This window comes from Charadrius vociferus, unplaced genomic scaffold (assembly GCF_000708025.1).
Source record: "Charadrius vociferus isolate BGI_N301 unplaced genomic scaffold, ASM70802v2 scaffold282, whole genome shotgun sequence".
NCBI lineage: Eukaryota > Metazoa > Chordata > Aves > Charadriiformes > Charadriidae > Charadrius > Charadrius vociferus.
In genome coordinates, this window is record NW_009647731.1 from 10663698 (window position 1) to 10676752 (window position 13055).

The window sequence follows — 13055 nt, forward strand, 5'->3', positions numbered from 1 at the left end:
GCCGGACAACGAAACTTGACAGTGTTGGCCGCTGGCACCGCGTGTAGCCTTTTCTCCATTTTGTCCGTATGTGTCCAATAGGGTGCCCCTGTTTCAAAGAGATACATCCAGAAATATGAGTACTCGGAAACGGAGCTCCCTTTCCAGCCCCTTCCACAGACAACGTGTTGTGCGCATTTGTTTCAGCAGAGACCGTGTGCTTTAGAAAGAGTACACAACTGGAAATCATATGCCACAAGTGGTGACCAGAGTCTTGCAAACAGCTCCGCCTGCAGCTTTGAGTGTATAATTTATGACAAAATCCCAATAATGAACCACAGATGTCCTTTGTGTATGTCAAGTAAGATAGAGGGACCCAGTTTTCAGCAGACTCAAACGATCAGACACTTTTGACCTCAAGTTGAGTTACTGTGAGCGCTCAGCAAACTTTGAGTTCTCAGACTCCGGCTCTGAAGCCACACAGACCAAGTCAGAAGACCTGTTGGAAGCCTCAGCCTTAACCTTTCCCCATCTGTTAGAAGGGGGATAAGCATACCTACCTGCCTGGCAGTACGTTAAAACTTAGAGTGTACCACGGCAATGCGAGCTGTGCTGTTACTGTCATAGAAGCCACTAAAATGTATCTATAAATGGATGATCAGCAAAATTCAGCAATAGCGTTGATTGTTTTGCAAGGATTTCCCACTCTCTTGAGCGTGTTGAAGCCCAAATGTTCACTGGTGTCCAACACCGTGGGACAAAACAGGAGTGTCTCTCTGAGCCCGTATTTACTAGAGTGATCATTTTTAGCAGCTCCTGTCAAGGCGCTCGCTCACTCCTTCCCATGTCCGTGTGAGGAGCACATGGAAAACCCCTCTCTATTCAGGTTCTCGATCATTTCTCACATACCAGTACAGCAAACACAGCAGAACAAACCCATACAATTACCCATCTATTTTTACCCTCCAAGAAGTAAATTGGGATAGATAGATCCATGTACAAGGCTATCGCATGCTCTGGATCCACGCAACACTTCTGCTACATTACACGGCATCTTCATGGCATCGCTTCAATTGTCTCACCATAAGTTTTTAAAAAGTTAAAGATTCAAGATCTGTTTAATAGTAGGAAACATTAATTTATTTTACAATGGAGCTTTCCTGAAGCAAATCAGATTAGTGTGGAATTTTTAGGACTAGAGGGGTCCAGAAAAATAACTCTATTTCTCTCAGCCCTGTTTCATTTCCTTCATTAGCAGCCTAACACTCCACTATAAATAAACTCTTCCGTTCCTCAAATATTTATAGCGGTTCTTACAATCAGTGCAAACTCAGAAATCCTGCCACCCCCCTCTCTAAATAAAAATACAGCTGGATAGAAAATACAGGAATAAATCCTTTAACAACGTCTCTCTCAGTATAAAGAAAACATTCCAAAAGCAAGTCTTATAATGATGCTAAGAACGATAAGTGATTTATATTTTTTTTTGCCTGAAGTGGCAATTACTGTTAAAATTAATGAAGGAGAAAAGCAAAGCAAATTTGTGCATGTAATCAGAATAGAAAATCAGGTAACTATTGAAAATTTAACTGCAAGACTAAGAAATTGTTACACGGACTAAAGTGAATTAGGGATGCAAGGAAAATCACTGTTAACATTATTTGCTAAAACCAGGATCACATTAAAACAACAAAAGACTTTAAACAAAGCCAACCAAAAGAATTAACTACTACAAGCAAAGACCAAATTACATTACAAGTATATCAGGCAAAGACGGAATTACATGTTGGTACTGACTTATTAAAAGGGTATTTTCTCTGGATCACTAAACATCTTCCACCAAGCAACGGAAGGTGACCACTATTGGGCTCTACCCACAGTTCCCACAAAGTCAAAGTAAACCGTGGCAGGTCAAAGCCAATCAACCATCCGAACCAGTTATATTGGTACCTCAAATGGAGCAAAGTGCCTTGATTTGACCCCAAACAGGCAATGCCCGCCCAGCAACTTTGCAGCCAGCACGGTCACTTCTCATCACGCCCACCACATGGACCTTCTCACACCTACAGATGCAGTCATTGGCAAGCACAACCTCTCAACCACAGGCTCCACAGCTCGCCCAGGCGAGCACGGGCTTGATGGACCCAGCTCCAGAGAAGCTCCCATCAGGGCGCATCCCAGGACCAGACCATCCCAGTTAGTCAGGATCCAGCCACCACCAGTTCCCCAAACAAGGCTACTTCCTACAGCCACGTTTCTACTGCATTATAGTGCGGCTCATCCTCTGGTTTTCTTGCCTGTAACCCCCTTTCCATCAACCCTCACCCTTTAAAAAAAAAGACTTGGCTGCTGGAAAAGAAGTGCTCTGATAAGGCTCATGTACCACAAAAGCACAGGGAGGAAGAACTTTGCTCTACGGAGGAGGCGGGAGCAGAGAAGAGGCCCAGGAGGATGCAGGCAGGGGTGGAGAGAAGCAGCTCGGTTCTGTGCCACGAAAAGAGAGGGAAAGGAAAATCGTCAGGCTGGGAGAAAGTGCTCTGCTGAGAAAGCTTCCCCTCGCACAGCCCTCAGCGTAACCTGCAACGCTGCGGCATCACAGGGGAGCGTGGAGAAAAACATGCGGACATCACATGTTGGAAAATGCTTCAAGACATCCTACCATTTTTCACTCAGTAGTAGCAACACATATTGGCAGCTCCTCACAGTACACTTAAGGAAAAAAAAAAAAAAAAAAAAAAAAGAGAGAAAAAGGCAGCAACATCCACAAACCATAACGCTCCCCCTCATTTTGTGCTTTCATGCAGTGACTGACCCTGATAACGTGCAGCATTTATCTTTATCGATTAAATTACCAAAACCTAAAAGCAGCTTTTACCGCTTCTGTTTGTCTTGAGAGGAAGAACGTACAGATTCACTAAAAGCAAGAATGAACGCTGTTAACGAGCGTATACCACCAAGCGCCGAGTCCTCCTACAGACCGTGTCCATCGCATCCCCTCTTTGCCGACGGGACAGGTGGACGTCGGTAGCACCGCTGTTAAATGATCACAGCAACAACAGGGCAGACTCCGGCGAGTAGCAGTAACGAGCAGCAGGGGAACGGGTGGGAATTCCTGATTGCTTTTAGAGCTCTCATTAGTGAAGAAAATATCCTGCTGACCCACACTGCACTCCACTGCAAATACGTTACATCTAATCAGGCAGATCTCCTGCATGCGAAATTGAAATTAGGCAGCCCAGGGGACCACTTCACTTCAGGACTCCTCAATTTTTATTTGGACTTATCTAATACAAAGAAATACAAAAGTAGTCAACTCCAAGCCGGCCTGACAAGCACCTCAAGCGGACAATAGAGCGCCTGAAATGACCACATCAACACCTCCCCCCCAAGGTTTTCAGTACTATTGTATTTGACCTTTAATTAAAAAACACTTCTAGGCAACATCCAATTTTTGCTGCTCCCTTGAGTGGGTTTCCACTCTACAGGATTTGATGAATTTGAACCTTGTTGCATCCTTTCTGAAATTCTTCAAGGCATGAAAAGAACAGCATGTGGATTACATTTAGACAGTTTTTGTTCTTGGTGCCAATTTACCATTGCTTGGCCCAGCAGAAATTGTTTAAAGGGTGATAAGGAAAAAAGCCATAAAGCTTCCAGTCACCTGACTGGAATTCAAGGCGGAATAGCAGCATCTTCAGGGCTACCCAGGGGTCTCCAGAATAAATTACCATTGGTGGACCGCAGTGCAACCATCACAACAGCCACTGCCTTGCCAGCACCAAGCCAGGATTATAGAAGTCCCTTAAGTTAGGGCTACCTCTCAAAATCACAATTAGGACAAGGCAACAAGCACCACCAATGTATTTTCCACTGCTGCCAGCAGGAACTGATGATGATCAGCCCTCAGCTTTGCCAAATAAAGTCCCAGGTCAATGTCCTTGGAGGTGAGGCTCCAGAACCAAGCCGAAGCACCTCTTTAGGGCAACGAAGGGAAAAACGGAGTTGCCAACAAAGCTGTGTTGTGGCGAGAGAGGACTGTTTTGCAGTGGAACCAATCCTGCACCTTCCCCACAAGCACTAATCCCTCCAACAAAAGCTGGAAGCAATAAAAAGCTATGCAGGATGCAGTCTGGAACAAATCTACCGCAGTGTTTTTTCAGACAGTTAAAATATCTGTCAAGCGAGAAGGACACCAAACGCAGAGTGCAATCTGCTATGCATGCCTTTTACTTCAAAATACACACGGGGCAAATGGTCAAACGCCCATGTGTACAGACCAGTGCCCTCCTCTCCCAAGAGGGCTACCGAGCCACTTACAGCCTCCCTTGCCTCCCAGCGAATTCGTATTTTCTGGGCAGCCTTGAAAATTAGGCTCGATTTCCTCAACAGCCCCTCTCTGCCTGCACTGGAGAACCTTGGCCTCTGAAAATGGATTTGTAAGGGAGGCAAAGAAGATAAAGAAGCTGAAAAGAATACTTACCGTCAGTAAATAAAACAGCTCTAAAAGGTTTCCTTTAGTTTTAAATATGCAGGAATGAGAATGCCAAGGTTCGGTTTCCTGTGGAAGGCACTACAGCCATTTCCTGCCTCATCACATCATAATTAACATGCCAGGACAGCTGGACTTTATCAGAATTGTTTCATCAAAAAAGCAACAACCTTTGAAGACTATGGCCTTTTGTTTCCATCAGTAAAGGCATAACCAGGCCAATTTCCATTGCTTATCCTTAATGATCACAGCTGTAATTTGTATGTAAATTATCAGTCAAATTGTTTTCGATCTGCAAAGCTCAAACCACGATTCAGGAAACACTTAAAGATTTTTTTCTCTTAGAGAGCAGCAACCAGGGACTCATGAGGTCCTGGACTTCCCTGGGCGGGAGAAGGTGGTAAAGGGCATTTGGCCATTGCACACCACTGCCCACCACAAGCCACACTCAGGGTGGACTTAGGACTATTCCTCAACTCCTCATTCACTTTTCAATCTGCCTTGCAGCAGTTTCTTAAATTAGCTATAAAATCCAGAAGGGAAATGGCAAATAATACTGATGGGAAGGCTTAGAAGACACCAGATACACCATCCCATCCCAACCTCCACACAGCTCTGATCCTGCCAAATCACAACCCTCTTTCAGCAAAGTTGTACTGATCCAACCAAGTTACTGTGATTCAACTTCTCACTGAAAACAGACTCCTTGCAGGGGTGCGGTGCCACCAGCGCTCGTCCAGTTCCAGCCCAGACACCGGGAGGATGGCTGCCCTGCTCCGGGAGCCCCTCTGCAGATGGCAAGAACTTCATGGGCACCTTGATAAGAGCTATTTCACGAGGACTTTGTGCAACAGCAGCGATCTGTCTTCTTGCCATTTCCTCCCTTCTGCACTGCACCAGCTCATGCTCTCCCCACCGCTCGAGACATTCAACTGTTCACACTCTAGAGGCATCTTTCATTTGGAGCAGGGAAAGTGCGACTGACCCCTGCTAAAGTACACAGCCCGTCCCCGGCCGACAGAAATCATCAATGGCCTTTCACCAGCTCTGGAATCAAGATTGATTAGCAGTAGCTTAAAATGATAGCTCACGTTACAAGAACATCACTAGCGTTCCAGAGGACACCGCTGGGTAGTTCTCCCTGTTGTGTGGAATCCTTACCACGCACGATGTTACAGAGTTGTCCTGATATCAGGTCCTTTTCTTTTTTCCATGCTCTAGGTGCTTCCAAGATCCATTTGTGCTCACAGTGAATCTCCAAAGTCGTCAGCACGGATGCTAGCGCACCAAAAATACCGCGAGCCCTTTTTCTGACCAGCTCTAAAGCAATAACCACCATAGCGATGTTTCCTAAAAGGAATTTCTAGCCACGAGTCCCTTGCAGGGGAACACTTAACATCGCCCGGGCTGGTGGGTTTGGCCCAGACGACTTCTTTTAAAAGCAGTGTCCCTTTCCCAAAATTGCCAATTATCTTTGCCACCACATTCCTTTGTCAGAGCAGCCTCCAGCTGCTTAATCTCAGCCACTTCAAGCTGCACCTGTGAATCAGACAGGGCTAATCACACTAACAGATGGCAGGGGCCAAACAGGCAGCTCAGAACTTATATCATTTTAAAAAGCATCTAATGTTTCACAGCTTCAGAGCAGGGGCAGCTCTATACGACAGTAACTAACTAGGGGAGCTGAAATCGGGCTCGTGCTTTATCATCTGAACCGGTGTTTCGAGCATACGGTATAGCTGCCAATTACTAATCAGGCTGACGAGCAAATATACTACCTGGCTGCGGCATTTGGCAACTAGATGACATCTCCCGTGAAGGATTTCTGTGTTCTGCGTGTTATTGACTTCGCAAAGCACCAGCGATAGCAAACTACCAGTCACCGCCGGGATTTTGCAGCAGTGCACAGGGGCATAAGGAACCAATATGAATTTTACATGTTTTTTTTCTTAGCAACTGCTCTATTTAGAGCCTATTAATAGCTTTCCAAATTCTCCAAAGGGACTGAAGTTTAACATTCAGCTAGGTTTAAGACTCTTTTAGCCCATTTTCATCATGCCTAAGTAACATAAAACGTGGTTTTAGTGCTGGATTGCTTTCTTTGCGACAAACCTTGAGGTCCTTTGCAGACAAAAGAACCTCATTGTCTCCAAATTCATTCTCCCCGGGGAGATTTCTGCCGAGATTAAGGATTGAAGGATTTGCCTCATTACGACTTAATTTCATTTTTAAAGTTTCCATACCACCTTTTAACAAAGTGAGCTGGGTCTTTGTTTCTTCTGTTAAATTTCAGCTCGGGTTCAGGGAAAGTTAGTTCATCTGAGAGAGTCTAAACCAGACAAAGACTGAACTTCGACTCAGGAAGAGAAGAAACTGCAGAAAAGCCAGCAAGAAGGGAGAAAGAAAGTACAGACCAGGAAAGCGTGTTTAGAAGAATATTAGTTTATTTTTCTTTTTCTTTTCCAAGTTATGAACTACGTGAAACAGAAAACAGAGAAGGACAAAGATACCACTATATGACGGCCCATGCGGTTAACAATCAAGAAGCTCTGAAGGCAGGAGAGTGAAAGACGGGACATTATTTTCCACGTGGATCTTGCTAGTGACTTCTGGCAGTTCGCTGTTACTTACTCATCTGGTTGCTGTCATTCACAAAGTCCTCGGACCCATCATTGTCGTCTTCATCATCCCCAGAGGAAAGAGCATCTGCGCATTAAAAATAATCAAGTCTTTAAACCAGCCTATTTTTTACAAACAAATAAACCAATATGCTGCATCTTAGATTATCTATCAGGGAGAACAGATGTTACGTTAGTTGTGCAGAAGCTATAGAAAAAGAAAATCCAGCCACAGAATGTGTGTTACTCTTATAAAATGCCAACAAAAAGAGCTAATAATCCTGAAATGCTACAAAGTTACCAAAGGGAGCTTGCTAGCGCCAAAAATCTCTTTCCACTTACAATTTTTATTTTTGTTAAAGACATTCAGTTAAGAAGAACTGAGTGTCTACAGAACGATTTATCCCTAAACTTAAAGGATGTAGGGCACCCCTTTTCCTCTTCTGATGCGGGGAGGAAAAATTGTATTCATTTTATTGGCTTTATCATCATCACAGCGACTCTGTATAATTCAGTCCCGTCATAGTGGCATAAAACAGAGGGTTGTTCAGCAGCTGTTAATCACTATAGATCCCGTGAAGGAAACGGAGTATATACAAACTGAGTCCCTTTCAGGGTCAGGACAAGGGGGAAAATACCTGAAATAACTACAGAACTCAGCTCAACTCGCTGTGCCCGAGTGGAGTGTTTCCCGTTATATCATAATGCGTCTTTACATCACATTTTACACCTTCTACATATAAGAAACCTGTGTTTAACTCACTCACCTGTAACATTTACAATGAAGTACAGAGTATCACTGTCTAGGGTCCTAACAGCAGTGCAAGCATAGAGGCCCGAATCTCTGGGTGCAGCATCCTTAATTTGTAAGTACTCCCCAATAATCACTGTCCTATTGTCGGGCCCCAAAGGGACCCCATCTTTAGTCCAACTGATCATGACGGCGTCTTTCAATTGACAGCGCAACTCAAGCGGTTCTCCTGGAAGCGCGGAATATACATCTGGCTGAGAGATTTGGTATTTGGTTGGCGGCTCTGCGAAGGTGGAAGGAAAGGAGGAAAAAGAAGAAAGAGAAGGGAAAGGAGAGAATTTCCAACAAAAGTCAGTGAAGGCCCTTTTCATCCACAGAAATCAAGTTATGTTCAATAAAAAAGTTGCGTCCAGATTAGCCCAGCAATCCGTCTCGTAAAATTGAACCATATGCAGCTATGGGATAGGCTTCGTTTTCCAGAATTCCACCACAAACAAAGCCCTTTTGATGGGTGTCTCAGCACATGCCTTGTCCCAAGTGCCATGCAAAGGCACAACCCTTTGTGAGTGCAGCTGAACCCAGGGGCTTCAGAGGATTTGGAGGTGCCAGGAGTTCAGAAAGCAAATTCAGTTTTATATCTTAGCATTTGTGTCTATGATTCGAACAAATATTTATCTTTCCCCATCTGATTTTGTAAATTCCTTTTTAAAAAAAAACAAACAAACAACCAAAAAAAAAACAACCCACCACCAACTGAAAAGAGCTGTCTTGGAAGAAAAGGATGGCCAAAAAACCCTTCACTAGCTAAGCTAAAAAAACTGAATTCCTGTACACAGCATATAGGATGTCCTTTAGTTTTCTCCCTGCACCTTTCCCAAAGGCTGTACATTTGCCTTCTACACTGCCCACTCTGCTCCCAGTGACAGTAACTTTTTTCTTTTTGCTTCATTTCTTATTTCACAGCCTCTCCTGAGCAGAATACAGCAGAAATCCGGGAACACAAGTGCAGCTTTCGAAGTTCAAAATGAAACGGCTCATTCACCAGTTCCCTTTTGTAACCAAATAACGAGAAGAATGTCAAACCACAGTCTTTTTCCAAACAAACATCCTTGGAAAACTACATCTGCCTATAGTTACTAGGGCTTCACCACCCCCTTCCAAGGGAACTGCAGCCCCGGGCACTCGGGACCGTCTCCAGAGGGACAGCAGGACGGCTCAGCACAGGGTGGAGGGACCCCCCATGCCACACTTGAGCTGTGCCCAGTACAGGCACTGCTTTTGTAACTGGTTTCTCCCTACAACCACAGTATCCCTCTCCCACGAGCCTCCTGGCCTCACCAAGGCCGGCATGAAAAGTAAATAAGGGAGAGCAGCATGAAGGCATCTTCTGTTTGCTTATAAGGAGGGTGACACATCCTTCCCTGCGCGGGCACCAACTGTGCACCCCTCTGTGCACGTGTAAATAAAACACACGCCTTTCTCTGTTTGTTCGGGAGTCTGAGGGAATATTAAAATAGGTGACTCCCCCTTGTTTCTAAGAATACCGAAACCCTGAAACCCATGTGCCTCATCCTTGGGGCATGGCGTTGTCATCGCTTGTGTCACACCTCCAACAGCCAAGTCTGAAACAAGCATCACATCTGAGGCGGGCTGTAGGCAGAAGTTTGGAAATGCTGGAGTTCTGTCAGTAGTTTAGTTTTAGGTAGCCCTGAGAGGAGCAGGGAATTGGATTTCACGATCATAGAATGGTTTAGGTTGGAAGGGACCTTAAAGATCATCCAGTTCCAACCCCCCTGCTGTCGGCAGGGACACCTCCCACCAGCCCAGGTTGCTCAAAGCCCATCCAACCTGGCCTTGAACACCTCCAGGGATGGGGCATTCACAACTCCTCTGTCTGCCTTGATCTCTTCATGATTGTTATGAGTCCCTTCCAACTTGAGATAGTCTGTCATTCTGTGAGTACCAGAAGTGGCCACCACAGTGGGACACTCATGCATTTAAACACTGGGTTATATTAATGTATTTGAAAATAGTGTGTCCAATTTGTCCTCCCACTCATCCTGAAATCACATCATTTCAAAGAGTTCAATGGGAGTTTGACCAAAGCAAAGGGAGAACTGATCCATGGATGTGCCCTTGCAAAGCAAGCAAAGCTTCTCCTGGCTTCTTCCCTAGGGCAAACACAGTTTTTCAAACAACAGATCTGACACATGCATCACACCAAGAAGGTGGCCCGGAGAAGTACTTAAGACCATTTAAACAAGACCAATTACAGAGACTGTAAAGATTCTTGGATTTAGATTTTATAACAAGGTTTCTAAACCTTCTTGCATGCAAAGTTCCATCTCAGAATCGAGGAGAAGCTACAACACAGCTTTATACTCCTTATAAACTAATTCAGCCTTGCCGATACAGTCACGAATGCACAGATCCGCAAGGCAGGTGTTTCACTGAGTACTACACTACGCTGCTAGAAATCTATTTCCAGAAGGAGCATGGGCTCCTCTCTACTTATATTTTGTAACAGTAATGAGTATATTTGAGTCTGCTTGAGATTTCTTTAAATCCAGATTCCACTGTAAAATAATAATAATAAAAAAAAAAAGTAGCTGAAGCCAACTAGCTAATTTACTTTGAAGTTTTTAAGACTTCTTTGTAATGCTCTACCTGCAAGGAAAATTTCTTTTACAGAGTTTATGCTGTGCCAACAATGTACAGGAGTCTTTAAAAATGTCTTTGTTTAAACTTTTTAAAAGCCACAATGGGTGAAGACAACTCAACCCTCCTTCGAGTGCATTAGCGGCTTTCGCTGAAGAGCCCCTGGAAAGTCACAGGATGGTCACGCAGGTTGCAGCGTCCTCCTGGGCAGATCCGTTGTTCGCATACAATTGCAAGGAAAATAACTTTCAACCTCCCATCCTGTCTTTTTAAACCATTATCCCCAAATTTACACTGAGTCAACACAAATCCAAACCCAAGAACAGTAATTCATTTCAAAACTACAAAAGAATTGCTTTTACGAGGAAAATTTCTAGTATACTGAAGAAAAACAAGTTTCAAATAGGTATTAGCATTTGGTAAATATTATCGTCCTTCGTTTGCTTCTCTCTAGAGTATCAGGGAAGATACAGCACAAAGTATTGTCATGAAATAATGAAGTCATGTTTGGAAATAGTGAGTTATTTCAGGTAAGCCTTTGTGTTGCCAAACTAGAATGTAGCAGCACTTAAGACTGTCACTTTTTATAATGTTTGCCTATAAACTTTTTCCAGTGTGGGTTTGAAATGGTGCCCAAAAGCAAACAGAGAACAGGTGGGATTCTGAGGCATGAGTCCGCCCAACAGCTTCACTGCGAAAATCAACCAGTTTAAATTGTTAAAAAAAAAATTCCTGACATCACACAAACAACAACCCAGGCTGCAAAGTTAACTCTCTCTCCAGGACACTGCATGAGGATTTTTACACTGCTCCAAAATTTAGGGACAAATTCTGAGCTCATGTGCACGCTGTACCATCACATCGATGCTTCCCCTGGGGCCGACATCAGGATTCTTTCCCCCCTTCCACGTCTTTTGAGAAATAATGCTGCAAGTCTGCTCAGCCCTCGCTTGTACTCATCCTCCGGTATTTTCACCAGCATCCTCTTGAGTTTTCCCTTAGTGCAAATAGCGGGATGGGAGAAGGAGGAGACAGCCCTGCAGAGCCCGCAGCACCGAGGAAGGCTTGATGATCCGCTATCACATCCGTGTGATGTGAGCCGGAGCTCCTCCAGCCCTCTCTGAAGCTCTGCCTTTAAGCTGTATCCTTCAGCCATCTCCGTCAGCCCTTGGCCGGGGGAGCTCCGCAGGGCCGCGGGAAGGCGGCACGGGATGCCTTTCTTAGCAGGTTCTCCTGCAAATCCTATAATTGTGGCATTAGTTCCTACTGCAAAGGTGCATTACCTGATGTGAATAACACCTGTCCACCTCCCCGGTAAAAACAAACAAGCCACAAAGGCACCTGTAAAATTTCTGGTGGTGTTCTTAAACACTGGGGGACAAAGGGAGGGCACGTTGCTTCTGCTATTGTCCGCTCCCAGCTACATCCTTATTTGTAATAGCGGTGCGCACAATGTGTTTTAACTTTATAGGTGGAGCTATTGAACAATACCGCCATGGAAAACCGAGCGGCTGTTAAATAAACAGACGTGAACTTTTTCTTTGCCCGCTCCTACGGTCTCGCAGCATGGTTTATGCCATCCAGCCATCAAATGGGGTAAACACTCTTTGTATAAAAGCCCAGACCACAATAGAGGATTGGGGACATTCTGAATGCTCTGTTTCAGATTAGTATGAGATAGGCAATTACATTCCAAATCATGCTTCTGTTCAAGATTCGGTCACTGAAGCGGGAGATTTATACTTCCTTAGGTTTTAAATTATTATTATTTGTCTCCATTTATTAAAATGTTAACAAAGAGCTGCTTATCTTAAGGCTCAAGGCATTTAGTTACTTAGTTACAGAGCCAAATAATTAAACAATCAGCTAATAGCTAACCCCAGCAAAGATTCTCACACAACTCTCCATAACACAAAAGCCTCAGACCCCATCGAGCCACTTTCCCTTCAAAAGGCTTTAGTAAATAACTAAACCATCACCGTAGCGTGCCCAGAAGGGTCAACAGACATGACTCGTCAAGAATCCAAGAGGTTCACTGCAAAACTGAATGTCCCCACGGGGAACACCAGGCTGCCAAGCACCACCACCACCACTCCTCCTTCTCCTACCCCTTCTCCTCTCTGTCCTGTCACTGAGGCAGACCCAGCAAGACCATGCTGGATGAGCCGCGTGCAACGGGGATGTCGAGCCATGCCTGAAGCAGAATAGCCACGGGCCCCGTGACTTTGGGAGTGGAACCCAAGGCTGTAGGCGCGCTCTGGGAGGCAGCTTCTACAGGATCGGGACTCCCAGGGATCACCAGTCAGGTTTGCAACCTTCCCTCCCACCTCCCAGGTACAAGCTGATGGGCTTCTCCCTCAATTTAAGTTGGCAGGATAATGCCAAGAGTAGCTCCATGTCCTCTTCTGATGATGGATGATAAACTCAGCCTACGAAGGAAAGGGCCACCGGTTTAAACAAGTAAAGAGTCATTCCTGGCCACAGTGACTATCTCCCATTAACCAGCAGCAAACCGAAGCCACAAAGGCTAAGCACATAAAACAGTGTTTGCAACTCAGCC

The 13055-nt window shown here is 44.8% G+C and overlaps 1 protein-coding gene across 1 annotated transcript in view; it reads right to left on the reverse strand.

Annotated features, from left to right (window-relative positions):
* The window catches only part of FGFR2 (fibroblast growth factor receptor 2), an 84272-nt gene that overhangs the window by 57778 nt on the left and 13439 nt on the right, over nt 1-13055 (reverse strand). Inside the window, 3 exon segments of the mRNA XM_009881656.1 lie at nt 3-88; nt 7100-7174; nt 7854-8120. Coding sequence (XP_009879958.1) covers nt 3-88; nt 7100-7174; nt 7854-8120 — 428 coding nt within the window.